At 44.1% G+C, this 16,240-nt stretch overlaps 1 protein-coding gene across 1 annotated transcript in view; it reads right to left on the bottom strand.

Annotated features, from left to right (window-relative positions):
- Window positions 1–7,747: 7,747 nt before the first annotated feature.
- The window catches only part of TACR1 (tachykinin receptor 1), a 94,736-nt gene continuing 86,243 nt past the window's right edge, over window positions 7,748–16,240 (bottom strand). Inside the window, exons 3-5 of the mRNA XM_024203378.1 lie at window positions 14,324–14,474; window positions 12,961–13,157; window positions 7,748–9,905 (exon numbers count right to left, since the gene is read on the bottom strand). Coding sequence (XP_024059146.1) covers window positions 9,614–9,905; window positions 12,961–13,157; window positions 14,324–14,474 — 640 coding nt within the window. The 3' untranslated portion in view covers window positions 7,748–9,613. The remainder of the gene's footprint in view (window positions 9,906–12,960; window positions 13,158–14,323; window positions 14,475–16,240) is intronic.

Here is a 16,240-nt window from a genome sequence, read left to right as displayed (position 1 = left end):
AATATATGGGGTGTGAATAACCCATATTGATAAGGTGATACATTGGCCAAAGTTATAAAAGTTAGGATGGGAAGGAAGACCTCTGAGGATCGAATTGAATTCAGTATAGTGGGGGAACTAGATTAAGCCGTTTTGTCACTAAGCTGGAAGGAACCAGGTGTTCACAATGCTTTTGATCTGGGGGGACTGACCCTGGGCTCTCTGGACCTCAGAGGAAAAGCTCCTATTGCTTGAGCTAAAGGACCACAGGCTGGCTTTTTAAAGGTATTTAGACACTTTAAAATGTAGATGGTGCCCAGTGAAATTTTCAGATGTGCCTAACTCCCATTGATTTCAATGAGAACTAGGAAACTAAGCCTTCTGAAAACCCCACTGGGCACCTATCTCCAACTTAAAGTGCCTAAATACCTTTAAAAAATCTAGACACACATCCATTGGATTTAGCAGACACACAAACCACTATACATGGCCTTAGCACTAGAGGGAGACAGAGTTACACCATATTACTTTTGCTTTCATATAGGCTGAGACTAATTAAATTTGCTCCATCCTAGCTAATTTGGGTAATAACTTGTCCCTCTGAGAAGAAAGGGAATTTGAATTCTGCTTTGAGGCCAGTGTGGGATGAGGGAAACCTAGGCTGGCCTCTTAAGGAGGAATTCTTCCAGCATTTGAGCATGACCACTGGGTAGAAGTATTGCCAGTGAGAAGATCAAAACCAAAAAAGCAAGATGCTCTGTCAGAGCACGTAGGGCTGGATTCTGTGGCCCAGCATGGCTGCTTTGCACCAAGCATTCTGAAAGTGATGCAAAGTGTCCTAAATGACTGTAGATAGATAGCCAGTGGAGAATGTAAAGCTCTTAGAAACAGCTCTGCCATAAGGGGATTGGGAGTGTGACATATTGCAGGCGAGTTGGAGCTCCACTACCTCATAGCCTCTGGCAGCATAAGGTTCTTTATGCAAGCGGTGTAAGTTAGAGCCACCCAGAAGCAGCTCTAACTTGCATTGGGGCTGGGTGACAGCTGAGCAGGGATCTGCCTCTGGCTTCCTGCACTCCCTTCCCCTCACTCAAAGCGAGCTCCAATCACGTAAGGTGGAGAATCATTCCTACAGTCCCCTTTTCCCCACCTGACATGCAGCTAACGAAGAACATGCATCCAGGAGCTGTAATCTCCCCTCAGCTGTGATGTTCTCTCGTAGCACGGCCAGCCCAAAGCTGTTCCATGGCAAAAATACATTAAGGATCTGCCTCCCCTCCCCCCACCCCATGTAGTGACCTGTAATGAAAAGGGATCTGCCGAAGGCTCGGTATATGAGCATGTGTGCGGCTGGGACTTCAGCGGAGATGCCAATCAAGTTTGCCTTTGCAGCACTAGTTCAATTAAAAATTGTAAATTACAATCTGCTGGAGATAATTAAAAGGGGCTGTGTGTGTGATAGGAATAGTCAGCTACTGATTGCAATACAGTCTATGCTGTCTTTAGGTATGAGGACGGGGATGTTTTCCCCCTTAATGGAAATAGTCATGAGTGGTACATCTACAGAAAACCACTTAAATATGCAGGACTGCACTGACTGTTGTGGTCAAGGCCTGATTTAGAGGCAAGTGACCCTGGGGTGCCGGGCTTGGGGGACGCCAGGCTCAGGGGGCTGTTTTTGTTGTTAGTGGTCAATGGGAAAATAGAATGTTTGAAGTCAAATATTTCAGGTATTCCGTGTGTGGATTCATTCTTCACTAACCTCCTAGAATGTTTCAGGCCTATGTAGACTCTTGTGGAACCTTCCAGACTTTCTGAGACTTTCTGTAAATACAGATTTACAGATCCTAGTGTGCAAATTTATCTTATGTGACTGGGATAAATCATGCATCAAAGTTGTGAAATGGGCTACAAATGCAATAAAAAATAAGGTATTCTAAAGTTTAACAAATGGGGGGGGGGCGCCAAAGACCCTCTTCGCCTGGGGTGCCATTTGGTTTAGGGCCAGCCCTGGTTGTGGTCCCATTTTTAGAAGTAACTGTAAGAATACATATCATGATACAAGCACAGAATTGACCATACTAGCAGGAGGACGATATATTCATGCCAAGCCGGGATAGATTGCCAGGAGCATGTCCGGTGTGCTTGAGAAGGCTACAGAAGCTTAAGCAGGCTCGGGTGATGCAGTGAGTTCACAGTGATGCCTTCCCCCATGAAACCTGAGAGCTGATTAGCATCACGGTATTAACATTTTAATGGAATCACCTGCGACGCGAAGGACCAGATTCAGCCCCGGCATAAATAGACGCAACTGTTGTTGAAGTCGATGGGAATTGTCCCTACTCGCACTAGGGCTGGATTTGGTCCTGTATTTATATTGCATCTTAGCGGTGTTACTCTTTCGTTTGTGTAAGTCCCCAATCCGGCAAAGCCCTTAAGCTCATGTGTAACTTTAAGCATGTGAGTTGTCCTATTGGTCTCATGCACTTGCTTATATGCTCTGTCAGGTCTTATAGGTCTAAGCTTGTTGGCGCTACATAATTGAAAATAATTGTGTTGTTACAGGATACTGCCAGAAGGGTCTTCCCAGTTGTCCTACGTAAGCTCTTCATGTAAAGAAAGGAGCTGGTAAGTACATTCCATTTAAAAATGTTAGATGTGTTGCACTTAATGGAATGTTGATCTGCTCTCATATGGTGGTTACCCTGATTCCCTTCCCCTAGCTGTTCATAGGTTACAGTAAGTAATGACAGATGTATCATTACTCCTTGGGACTCTGTGAGTTCTGCAGCATCTCCTTTTGCTCTTGTGTATCCCCTTTGTTCAAACCCAGAGAGAATACCTCTCACCCACCCACCTTTCCAGTTCTTGACTGGCATTGCCAACAACCCCCACGCAGCTAAAATCACTGTTTATCCAGCAGCCGGTTTGCAACACAGCCTCACGAAATAAATGTTTATTTATGAAAATATGTTTTGACTTAACAGTAAACAAAATCAACATTTTTTTGTTTTACATAGACATTACCACAGAATGCACGTCATACAATACTGTAATCATTAGCTGGACCATGAATTGAACATCACAAGCCATTGGTACATCACACTGTGATTTGTTTTTTTCTGAATGTATCATATTGCACAGAATTAGAATCACTTTGTCCAGGGCTGAAAGCATAGACTCAGACTATCGCCTTTAAGGCCAGAATGAAACCATCATGATCATCTAGTCTGACCTCTTACCCATTGCAGGTCACAGAACCACACCCACCCACTCCTGTAATAGACCCATAACCTCTGGCTGAGTTACTGATGTCCTCAAATCTTGATTTAAAGACTTCAAATTACAGAGAATGCACCATTTACTCTAGTTCAAACCAGCAAGTGACTCATGCCCCACACTTCAGAGGAAGGCAAAAAAAAAAAACAGTCTCTCAGGGAAACCAAGTATGATCTTTTACCTTTCTCCAGCTGTTGTTCAGATTTATAACCCCCTTCTCCAGGGCATCATGAAGCTCAATCTAGAGGTTTTACTGTGATTCAGCCATCTGCGTGCAAACCATTTCAGATAGTTTAAAATACTGGCCTGTGGATTTTGTGAATGGACTGACAAGGTGATAAATCTTTTGAGTCTTGGACTGTGACACTCTTTATATAGGGTGTGGGGCGGGGAAATCATGAACATGACATTAAAAGATTTGAGTCTGGATGTCTCTCTCTAATGACAGGAAGAAGATTGAATCTTGTAGAATAGGTCCATGAAGCCCGCTGTGGTTATAAAATCCTGCAAGATTATTCTAGCTAAGAGGCAACTGTGCTTTCCCAGCTCAGGGCCTTGCGGGCAGTTTGCCAAGAGCTAGTGGGCTTCACCTATGTTGCATAAATGTAGCAGACTGCAGACACTCCTCTTCCATACAGGAATGGGACCTGTTGGGACAGCATGGTAGAAACTCTAATGCCTCAAGATGAGCCAAGCAGCTGGTTTTGGATCATTGTGTGGCTGGTAATGGTAGTCTGAAGACCATGATAGCTCTGTGCACTGGACAGCATGATCTCTGGCTAAGTGCATTTCTCTTGCATGGGCCACAAGTGAAGGCAGTTTGGGTTACACCTATCACTTGAGCTACCCCATTTCCCCTCTCTGCAAACTTATTCTAGACTGTGGCAAATAAAACGGAGCTAATAATTTTCTTCTTGCTGTATGTGTGTTGATTACTGACAGTAACATGGCAGGTGTCTGGGGATACATAGGGAAGAATGTGTTAGTGAGTTGGTATAGCCCACAGTCGGGGCTAAAAGATCTAATCAGCTTTGTGTGGGAACTCAAGTTAAGAGTCAATCCATTGGCCTATCGGAAGCCACCAGAGACTGCCAGCTAAAGCAAACGCACCGTGTTCCGGAGTGGTTCTGCAGACATTGGTTTTGACGATCTGAAATGACGTCTTTATATCATGAGGTTGTGACTTTGCTTCACTTTGGCATTGTGATTTGTATGTCATCTTGTTGGGCCTCTGTGTGTGAGGACTGGCCGTGAAGAACAGCCCCTGAACTCCACGAATCTGGCCTATTGTACTTATCTATTCTAAGGCCCAGGCAAGACGGGGGAACCAGGTTCAAGGTAGAAGTGCTACCAATTTTCAGCACCAGTCTGTCATCAGATGCACAACTGGATACCATACGCCAGCCCCTACAGGGATGGGACTCATTATACCTGTTCCCAAAAGAGAATATTTTTGATGCTGATTTCAGTTTTGGGGTGTTCAGACACAGTATTTTGGTTTGGTTCCTCTACAAAAATATAGGGGTTGCTTGAAAACCTAGGTTTGGTTTGCAGAAATCCCCTCCCCTTCCCAATGTTTTGGGGTGGTTTGAGGTGTTTTGGAGTCAAGTCTGCTTGACAGCCTTAGATTCTGAATAAATTAGAAAAAGCTGTATTTGTCCTGAGACTCCAGTGTGTAGCGTGCTTAATTAGTAAATATACTGCTGTTTATTGTACTTGTGCATCTCTTCGCTGTCCCAGGAGAGAACATGCAGCTCCCATTAATGTTGGTGGGAGTAATATGTATGGGTAACAAGGGAGGAATAGATCTACTATGTGACTATCTCAGAATATTATTATTCAGCATTGCAGAAAGCCCGGAAAGAAATCACCATGCTTTGGAATTGGATTTCTGATAAAAGAAGTGAAAGTAAACCTGAAACAGATAAAGCCCAAGGACTCTGCACTACAGTTACAGTATTTGAAAGGAAAGGTGTAATAGTATTTAGACTCACAGTGTATTTGCGGGATGGGGGTGGGGGAGGAGGTTCCCCATGTCTCTTTCATGAGCTCTTCAATCAGCGTAGAAGATTTACATGCCAATATCCCTATCTTATTGCACAAGAGGGTCCTCTGAGCTAGGTAACTTGTTGCATACATATACGTACGTCCTATTTATTTCTAATAGATGTGGACCTGAACCAAAAGGCGAATTCCAGATCCTAATTCTACAGAGTCTCTACAACAGGCTGAGGCCAAGCCCCTAATGCAAATAACCTTCCATTTTTGGGAAAGTTTGGCTCTGGACTCCCTCTAGCTTTTAACTATGCCCATTTTATACTGAACACTTTGGTTTTTACTAACCCACTCCCCACTGAATAGAAAGAAATACCTTTGGTGGCTTAGTCTTTGGAAATGTCCTAGTCATTGGGCCAAATCCTGAGCTGGTCTAAATGCTTGAGGCTCCATTGAAGTAATTGGCATTATAACCATTTACACCACTTAAGCCTCTGGCCCACTTTATTTCAAGAGACAGATAAAACCATTTTTCGAATGATCAGTTGGGTGCTGCAGGATGCCTCATTTTAAGATTCTGACCCTGCACCTATGATATAGTTTACACACACGTTAATAAGAATGACCCCCTGACCTAATCTTGTAAACCAGTCAAAACTCTTTGTAAACAGTTACAGCTTACGTATTGTTCCATCATTTTTAATTTTGTCACAAAAACTGTAACATTACTTACTACTTTCTCACTGCGTTATTACTTCAAGTAAAAACACTTAGGTATGAACGGAGTTGCTTGTAAAGTTGTACAGTATGAACAAGAAGTATCTTATATTGTGAATTATGGCAACTTCATTAACCCTATGCATGTCCTTAGGGCTCTCCCATCTTTAACGTATTGTGTTGGTTGTAAACTTACTGTAAGTAGGCCACTGATAAAAGAAACCAATAATTCTTGTTCTCCTTGTGTGCCTTGTAAGTATGGAACATCTATAGCATAAAGCATGCAGGAATGTAGGGTGGTTAGGTGTGTGTTGTTTTTTTTTAAGGTCAACCTGTAGGTACCGGCCCAGCACAAAATTTGTGTATATAATGCTGGGAGTATAAGCCAAATCTTGCTTGCCTTACTCATGTATGTACTCACGTAGAGCTTTACTTTGAATCATTTGGTTTTACTTGGATTTAACATTTCTTTTGGGGCTGCTTGTCTGAATAAGTCAACCAGCGTTTCGCTCTGAACTGGCATAAAAATGCACTCCTGCTTTTACAGCACCTTCTTAATGCAGTGCAGCTCTGATAAATTTTGCAAAAAAGGGTATTATCCAACATCCATTTAAAAACCTCCAATTAGATAAATTCCACAGAACTTTGTCAGAGCAAAAACTCATGGCTTGCAACATAAACTACATTGTTACTATCCCACTAAGGCATTTCAGTTTACCGGGCTCATGCTGTGCATTGGGTACTTGAATGTTGTACGACAGTGTGATACCAAGTAGTGTAAATATAGGGTCAGACTTCAAGCAGTGGATCTGAAGTCTGCATGTAAAAAAAAAAAAAAATAAAATAAAAAATCCTCTCCTCCATCTGTGACCTTTCCTTTTTTCCCACATCATGCAAGCTACTAGAAAATTATTTGAAGAATAAGGCGTCGGCAGCAGGAAAACGAGTGTGAGATCTTGTCCCACGAGACAGGAAGCATGAGAGATCGTCTCACGCAGGACTTGGATGAAAGGAGACGTTGATAGTAGGTGGTGGTACTGTAGCAAGTGTATGCATGAAGTGTGGCACCCTATAACCTTATACGGTCATCACAATAAAGAATGGCAGGCTGATATGATATCCAGAAGAGCTGTTTTCCAGAGGCAGTGCTTAGCAGAATGTAGACTAAAAAAGTATATCATGGCTTTTGCCAGTTCTACCTAGCAATAACCATTGGAGAAATCTGTGAACTTACTACTGGTATCCTTACTTAAATAAAGGTATTTCTACCATCTATAAAAACAGTTTGGGATGGGGATTTATTTAACAGCTGTATCTTCCTGTGGTCAGTTCACAGGCTGCATAATAAAGTACCGCCCAAATTTAATCTCTGACTTAATTTCATACATTTCAGGGGATTTCACCAAAAGATAGGCACCCCACAGTTAGACCCACCCAGGTATCTGCAAAGTATTTCAGTCTCTTACAACGAATCAGAGTTTTACAAGCTGCACCTACAGTAGAACCTCAGAGTTATGAACACCTCGGGAATGGAGGTTGGTCATAACTCTGAAATGTTCATAACTCTGAACAAAACATTATGGTGGTTCTTTCAAAAGTTTACAACTGAACATTGACTCAATAGAGCTTTGAAACTATACTATGCAGAAAGAAAATACTGATTTCCCTTTATTGTAGTAGTTTACATTTAACACAGTACTATACTGTATTTGCTTTTTTGTGTGTGTTTGGTTGGGGGTTTTTTTGGTCTATGCTGCTGCCTGATTGCGTACTTGCAGTTCCAAATGAAATGTGTGGTTGACTGGTCAGTTCGTAACTCTGAGGTTCTACAGTAATGGTGTTGAAATGCAAGGCATACACTGGAAAGCATCTTCCACAATAGAAGTGTATCACTTCCTTTTTAGTAGGTTTTGTTTTTGTAAATGTGTTAGACATTCCTTTTAGCTTTCAGTTACATCAGACATTTGTATTCGATGATACATGATATTCTTTCCTCTTAAGCCCTGATTCCATGCTTATTTACAAAATTACTTTCCGCTGGCATTGTTAAACCTACATCTGACTACATGCACTATCTACTGCTACCTCTCTCATTATCCCTGGTATAGCCCCACATGCACACTGATGAGGTTTCATTCATTCAAAAGATGCTTTTTGCCATCTCTACTGTCCAATTACATGTGTTGGAGACAGATGTCTCTTGGCACTCTCCTACTGCTCTCGTGTCCCAAATGAAGCATAGTCAGGCCTGTTCAGCACTTAACTAGGAAACATCCAAAGAAAACCCAGGCCATGTATAGGACCAGTACCCAAGCATGTTTTGAGGGGCTGGGAGGGGTGCACTGCTGACGGTATAGGGCCTGTTTGCAAACTATATTTATTTCCTGACAATTAGGGCTAACCCAGACATTTTGTTTCTTGTTGTATTTCCCTTTATATACTAAGAATAATTTGGTGGGTGTTGGGGGTGGTTGGGTTAAAAAGGGAAGAACGTAGCAGTGAATTTGGTATTGTGCGTCTCTTGGACTATCCAGATAATGATGATAGAAGCCACAAACCCCATATAGAACTTTAAACAAAGGCATTTCCAAGCTCTAGAGTGTCAAATTAGCTTTGTGTAGGAATTAGAGCGAGGCCAATGGGTTGAGGTATATCTGAAACCCCCCAGAGCCAGCCAGCTAGAGCAAACACCTGAGGTTCTGGCTTGGTTCTGTAGTCCTAGATCTTGAAGTCTTTGCATCATGAGGTTAGGATCATGCAAAGAGTTGAGTCTAGGAGACCCAGAGGAAATCAAAGGCTGTGCTAGAACCTTTTCGCGGTAAGAGCAAAAGAAGCTGAACCAGGTCACATGCTCAATTTTAACTTGAATCCAGTAAACTCTGCTGGACTACACTACAGATAGGATCCTTGGGAGAAGGAGGAGTATACCTTGACAGAAAGCTGAGCAATGGAGAATAAAAAGAAAGGCATGGTAGCAATAAACCTCAAGAGCTCAATCTTTCCTTCACCAGAAAGGAACTGAAATCCTCTGTCTTTAACATACTATGTGCAAGAGAGGCAGCCTTTGCTGTAGTGTTGCCTACTAAGCTGGTGGAGGTGTATTGATTGTTTCATAAGTCACCAGCCCTATCTTCCTCTTTTGATACCATTTCTCCATTTTGCTAATCAGCAACAAGTGAATGGCAAGTAAGGGAGGAGATATGACAACAAAAATAGTGGGGAAAGGAGATGGAAAAAGCCCCCCCGGTGGAAATTTATATTGCATTCAGACACCGATCAATGGCAGAGCATAGCTTGAGAATGAACAGTAGCACTGAAGGCCAGGTTCTGATACCTACCAACTTTTTTCTGTAATGCTGTATCATAAATTAAGATCTGCTTTCAGTGAACAGCATCGGTTAAGCATTCAGCCCAGCAAACGACTGCAAGATACCATAGAGAGAGAAGATATTGTTGATGTTAATTGATGTAATTACACTGGGTCAGACAGGCACACTGTTGAGAGGTGGCTACTGTCACAACCAAGGCATAGCATCTTCATCAGGAAAAGGTGAATACAGGCACACCTGGATATATGGTTAATGGAGACCTGGGGCGTAGGTATAAGCAATATTTTCTGACCCTTGCTCAGTTGGATGGCAGCTTAGGAGAGCGTGTTGGAATAGAAGCTGAAGCTTTCGGAGACGGTTTTAGAGTCACTGCGGGAGGAGCCGTTGGATGTCATATCCACGGACAGGCGCTTAATTTTGTTGCTCTCTTCAATATCTTCCTCAGTGTTGCCGGTGACGGAGGATACAGTTGTCTCAATCCGGCTGACCTTGTACATGCTGCTCTGAGTCTGGAGGTACCTGGCAGACTTCATTTCCAGCCCTTCGTATTCCCTAGCATTGATGAAAGGGCACCACCGGAAAGCGTGCTTAAAGCCAATGCGGAATCTGAGGAGACAGCCAAGTGCAGGGATGTTAGGCCTAGCATGTGCTGAGCTGGTTACAGAATGTTTTCAGTGCAATCCATAGGAGGAGTCACCCAGCATATGCATTGATGCAAGAAGTGTGACCAACTCTCAAACCTTAATGCTCCTATTGTCCAGTATTCTGTTCACTAGACCATGCTGCCTCATTCTGTTCCCAGCTCTGCTGCTGACTCACCATGTGATCTTTAAGTCACTTCCCTTCTGTGTCTTGGTTTACCCTTCTGTAAAGTGGGCATTGGGATATCAGAGAATCCTAGAAATGTTGGGTTGGAAGGACCCTCGAGAGGTCATCCAGTCCATCCCCCCTGCACTGAGGCACTTTGAAGTAAACCTAGACCATCCTGGACAGGTGTTTGTCCAACCTGTTCTTAAAAGCGGCCAATGGTGGGGATTCCACAGTTTCCCTTGGAAGCCTATTCCGGCACTTAACTACCCGTTGAGTTAGAAAGCTTTTCCTAATATCTAACCCAAATCTTCCTTGTTGAAGATTAAGCCCATTTAGGGTGACCAGATGTCTCAATTTTATAGAGACAATCCTAATTTTTGGGTCTTTCTTATATAGGCTCCTATTACCCCGCCACCCCTGTCCTGATTTTTCACACTTGCTGTCTGGTCACCCTAAGCCCATTACTTCTTGCCTTACCTTCAGTGGACATGGAGAACAATTGATCACTGTCCTCTTTACAACAGCCCTTAGCATATTTGAAGACTGTTATCTGGTCCCACCCCAGTCTGCTTTTCTCAAGCTAAAATGCCCAGTTTTTTAACCTTTCCTCATAGTTCAGGTTTTCTAAACCTTTGTTCATTTTTGTTGCTCTTGTCTGGACTCTCTCTGTCTCTCTATACAGTTCACGCACATCTTTCCTAAAGTGTGGTGCCCAGAACTGGACACAGTACTCCAGTTGAGATCTCACCAATGCCGACCAGACCTGGACAATTCTCCTGTGTCTTACATGCGACACTCACTCTGTTAATATACCCCAGAATGACATTAGTCTTTTTAGTAACTGCTTCACATTGTGGACTCTTAGTAACTGCTTCACATTTGTGATCTATAACTCCCAGATCCTTCTAAGATGTACAAGCACCTAGCCAGTTATTCCCCACTTTGTAGTTTTTTGTCCATTGTAAAAGCACTTTAAGATATTTTGGATGCCAAGTGCTACGTAAGAACTAGGTATTATCATACACCTTTTAATCCAGGATCTAAAAGCTCTTATTAAGTATTCTTCATTTTGGTGCTTAATAAATAATTATTCCAGTGAATAAAACAATCCATACTATGCTCCTATCTCCAGTAGGAGAACAGAGACAGAGACATCAAACTTCCCCCAGCATCACAACATCAGTTAGTGGCAAAACTGAGAACAGTGTTTTGTGTTGTGATCCCTATTCCACCCCAGTGTAACCACTGGACTGCACTGCCAACAGTCAATCCACCATCACTGCCTTGCTATTATACTTGGTAAAAGAGAGAGGCTTGCAAAACTCTTTTGCAGTTGGGGCATATAACTGACAAATTTATTCAGAACAAGTTTTCATTTACCCAGTCCCTCTTCGCATTTCAAGTTCTTATTTCCAAGGGTAGAGCCCTTGATGGCCTTTATGCATCCATTTACGTAGTAATATTGATTAAGGGCTTTACCAATGTTTTATGTGTTTCTCGCCAAGTTTAGATTGCAAACTCTTGGGAGCCTGAAGTGTGCCATACTCAATTTGCATGAACCTATGACATTATATACAAGTTTAACATTGGATCAAATCCTGAAAACTTTACTCCATCCAAATACCCACTTGAGCCACAGGAGTTTGACCGACTAGACACTTCAGGATTGGCCCAGTTTTATAATCTTGTATCTGCTAGAACAGTAACAATTTTATTTAAATGCACTTACATGTGTCCCTATATAAAGCAGGGATTATAACTATGGTGGGAGGGTAGGATCCGTATAATCTATTAACCCAGAGGCTGCCACTCATGCCATGGTGATGGGTCCCTTTACAAATACAGACCCAGATGGGCAGTAAGAGGGTATCTCATTCCAGGCATACTGCTGCTATCTGCTTTCTGGGCATGGATTAGAGCCTGCTGATATTTGTTGGTATTTTTGCAAAATATTTCAAAACTGGATTGCTTTGTTTTGAAATTTCAGGAATTAAGATTTGCCTAAAGATTGTTTGACAGGAAAATGTTTCATTTTGAATGTTGGGGTTGCCCCCTTTAACTTTTCTTCCTCCTTCTTGCCCCTGGAAAAGTAGGGGATAAGGAAGAGAAAGTGGGGAACAGCCAAGCACTTTTTCACCCCCATGGAGAAAAATGGAAAGTGTTTCCTTTTAAAGGAAAAACAAATTGTCAAAATGAGAACTTATTTCATGCTGAACATTTTTCATTTAAGAAAATACAAGCTGACAATCATTAAAGCGATTTGATTATGCCCTTCTTTTTTTTTTTACTGAATAAAGATTGGATATACCCCAGCTCTCGCAGGGATTTTCATCTAACTAAGATGGGGAGCGCCGTTATTCTCCACTAGACTGCACTATTGGATCCCAGAGGAGCTATAAGAAATGTATACGCTGGCGAGTCTGATCTATAGTCTCTGCTGTAGCCCTGTTGACAAGGGAAAACTGTGCTGGAAAGAGCTTGGAGTTTTTATTTGACTTTGGCCGCCTAAAGCCTTTGAAAATGTAATGCCTGATTATTCAGAGGTGCTCAATACCTGCAGTTCCCATTGACTTCCGATGAAGATGTTAGGTGCTCAGTACTTGGGAAAAATCAGCCCCTTAATTTAAGAAACTGTGGTAGGGAGAAGCCTTGGTGTAGCTGTTAATTTGGTATGCTCCGGCTGTAGGTAAACCCAAACAATTTTCTGAGTAATTTTAACAGCCACCCCTGATGTGTTAGCTCCCTGCTAAGCTGCAACTCACCACCATGTCTAGGGTCCTCTTCTGTACCCGAACCATCCCCCACACCTTCCCTTTATTGCACTCAGTCAGTAGCCAAGCTCATAACTCACCTGTCATTGAGGCAGCAGTAGATGATTGGGTTATACATGGTGGAGCTCATGGCCAGCCACATGACTGCTAAGTAGACCTGCTGGATAAACTTCTCCTGGTACCAATCGGGGTTAAAAAAATGCAAGAGGAAGTAGATGTGGTACGGCAGCCAGCAGACAGCAAATGTGCACACCACAACGATCATCATCTTCACCACCTGTATGAGAGTGAGACCTGGTTATAGCAGAAGTTTACACTGTACCCTTTGAGCAAAGCAAACCTAATAGAACTGAAGCCAGTGTGAGCAACTATGGGGGAGAATGGTGGGGTGGCCCTCCTGGGAAGAGAAGTCCTCTGTTTATCCACAGGAAAACAGATAGGCAAGGCAGACATTTGCTTCAACTCTGCCGTGGAAGGAACCACTTCAAGGAGTAAGTAGTGGTCTTCTCCTTCATTCAACCCTTGGTCTTTCTATTGTGATTTTCAACCAGGGGAGCCAATTATTTTTGTTGTGAGAATGCTGGGGGTTTTGGATACCTGTTTTTAGGAAATGGATTGAACCCAAACATATTGGGTGGCAGATGACAGAACAAGAAGCAATGGTCTCAAGTTGCAATGGGGGAGGTCTAGGTTGGATATTAGGAAACACTATTTCACTAGGAGGGTGGTGAAGCACTGGAATGGGTTACCTAGGGAGGTGGTGGAATCTCCATCCTTAGAAGTTTTTAAGGCCCGGCTTGACAAAGTCTTGGCTGGGATGATTTAGTTGGTGTTGGTCCTGCTTTGAGCAGGGGGTTGGACTAGATGACCTCCTGAGGTCTCTTCCAATTCTAATATTCTATGATTCTATGATTTCCTCTCTTCCTCCTTGCCCTATATTAATGACTTTTGGCCACTGCTGTCAGGGACTGGATTTGAAATGATGGCTCTGTCCCGAGCATGATCCCATTACCAGTTATCTGAGCCATGCAGTCTCTCCAAAATATAACACACACCTTAATTTGAAATCAGAGCACTCAGCGCCACATTGTTAAAAATTTACCTCTCCTGTTTTTGCGCCTGAGTTTCTGGGTATCCAGCTGGCATCTGGTTGGACCTGATTTTTCAAAGGCGCTGAGCAACTGCAGCTCCCATTGATTTCATATGTACTTGAAAGTCTCAACCCTTTTAAAAATCAGGACTCCGTGTGTCAAGTTGTGCACCCCCAAAAAAAGACATCCAAAGTTGGTGGCCACTGTTGAAAAGTTTGGCCACTGTGTATATGTTATGTTCCATTTAAAGAATGGCTGAGAGAGAGTAAATAACCATAGACCCAAGTTTATTCAATTGCCTTTGCACACTCACTCCCCAATCATTCTGCCATGAGGTCGGAAAGCTGCTTACCTTTCGCTTGGCGGACACTTGCTCGTGGTAGCGGTCAGAAGAATCACCGGGTATCTCGCTAGCCCACAGAGTGATGCCAACCACTGTGTAGGCACATCCTATCACCAGGAGCGGCAAGATGTAGATCAGCACAGTCACGCAGAAATGATACCTGAAAGTTTGTCATGGTAAAATGCTGTTGAGTGCACAGAAAAACATGCAGGATATTTCGGGTCTGATTCTCAGACGTGCTGAGCACCAGCAGTTCTCATTGATGTCAACGGGATTTGAGAGTGCTCAATACTGCTGGAAAGTCTGGCCATCGGCTTTCAGCAAAGCATTCGGCACCCTCGTGAAAACATTGCATGAAAAATGTTAAGGCTGGGCGTAGTGTAGCACCCAGGTCACTGAGATAATTGAGTGACAGAGAAGTTTGCAGGCTTAACTGGAATCAGTTAACCCAGGGGTAGGCAACCTATGGCACGCGTGCCGAAGGCGGCACGCAAGCTGATTTTCAGTGGCACTCACGCTGTCCGGGTCCTGGCCACCGGTCCGGGGGGCTCTGCATTTTAATTTAATTTTAAATGAAGCTTCTTAAACATTTTAAAAACCTTATTTACTTTACATACAACAATAGTTTAGTTATATATTATAGACTTATAGTAAGAGACCTTCTAAAAACTTTAAACTGTATTACTGGCATGCAAAACCTTAAATTAGAGTGAATAAATGAAGACTCGGCACACCACTTCTGAAAGGTTGCCGACCCCTGAGTTAACTTATTGTGATAGGGATTGTTGACTTTGTGGGACAATGATTAGCCCAATAAGGGGAAAACCCAATTGGCAGGAACTGGAAGTAAAGGGGGAGCTCAGAGAGTCAGCTGGGTGTGGTAGAAAAAGCTGGGTGCCGTGCTTCTCCTGACACATGCCTTTACTGTGTTCTGCAGTGCCTGGAATCTGAAGGTTAAAGGTATAGAATCACAGAATATTAGGGTTGGAAGTGACCTCAGGAGGTCATCTAGTCCAACCCCCTGCTTAAAGCAGGACCAATCCCCAACTAAATCATCCGAGCCAGGATTTTGTCAAGCCGGGCCTTAAAAACCTCTAAAGATGGAGATTCCACCACCTCCCTAGGTAACCCACTCCAGTGCTTCACCACCCTCCTAGTGAAATAGTGTTTCCTAATATCCAACCTAGACCTCCCCCACTGCAACTTGAGACCATTGCTCCCTGTTCTGTCATCTGCCACCACTGAGAACAGCCGAGCTCCATCCTCTTTGGAACCCTCCTTCAGGTACTTGAAGGCTGCTATCAAATCCCCCCTCACTCTTCTCTTCTGCAGACTAAATAACCCCAGTTCCCTCAGCCTCTCCTCATAAGTCATGTGCCCCAGCCCCCTAATCAGTTTTGTTGCCCTCTGCTGGACTCTTTCCAATTTGTCCAGATCCCTTCCAATGGCGTAGCCAGCTTCTGAGTGCAGGGGGAGCAACCATAAAAGAGGTGCCCCCCCGGCTCCTCCTCTGGCCACGCCCCCCTTGGCTCCTCCTCCGGCCGCTCCACGCCCCCCCCCCCCGGCCCCCCCCGCCCCCCCGCGCCCCCCCCCCGGGGGGGGTGCCGGGGGGGGGGGAGGGGGCGGGGGGGGGGCGGGCGGGCGGGCACTGCTTCTCCCGGGGGCTGGGGGGAGCGGAGCAGTGGGGCGGGCAGCAGCTGGCGAGATCCCCTCTCCCTGGCAACTTCCTGCTTCCCCGGGCAGCCCAGCATTTCTTTCAAAAGCGGCGCCTGCCGGGCCGCCGCTGGGCTCCTGCAGGCAAGGCGGGGGGGGGGCAGAGGCAGCACGGCTGGAGGAGCGAAGCATCCGGGCTCCTTGGCCATTGCGCCCCACGCTCAGCGTGGCCCCAAGCACAGAAATTAAGTAAAGAGACAGCCTCCATCCCAA

Source organism: Terrapene carolina, unplaced genomic scaffold (assembly GCF_002925995.2).
Source record: "Terrapene carolina triunguis isolate 2854851 unplaced genomic scaffold, T_m_triunguis-2.0 Scaffold53, whole genome shotgun sequence".
NCBI lineage: Eukaryota > Metazoa > Chordata > Testudines > Emydidae > Terrapene > Terrapene triunguis.
The sequence above is the reverse complement of the archived record's forward strand: the minus strand, read 5'-3'. Positions and strand labels throughout refer to the sequence as shown.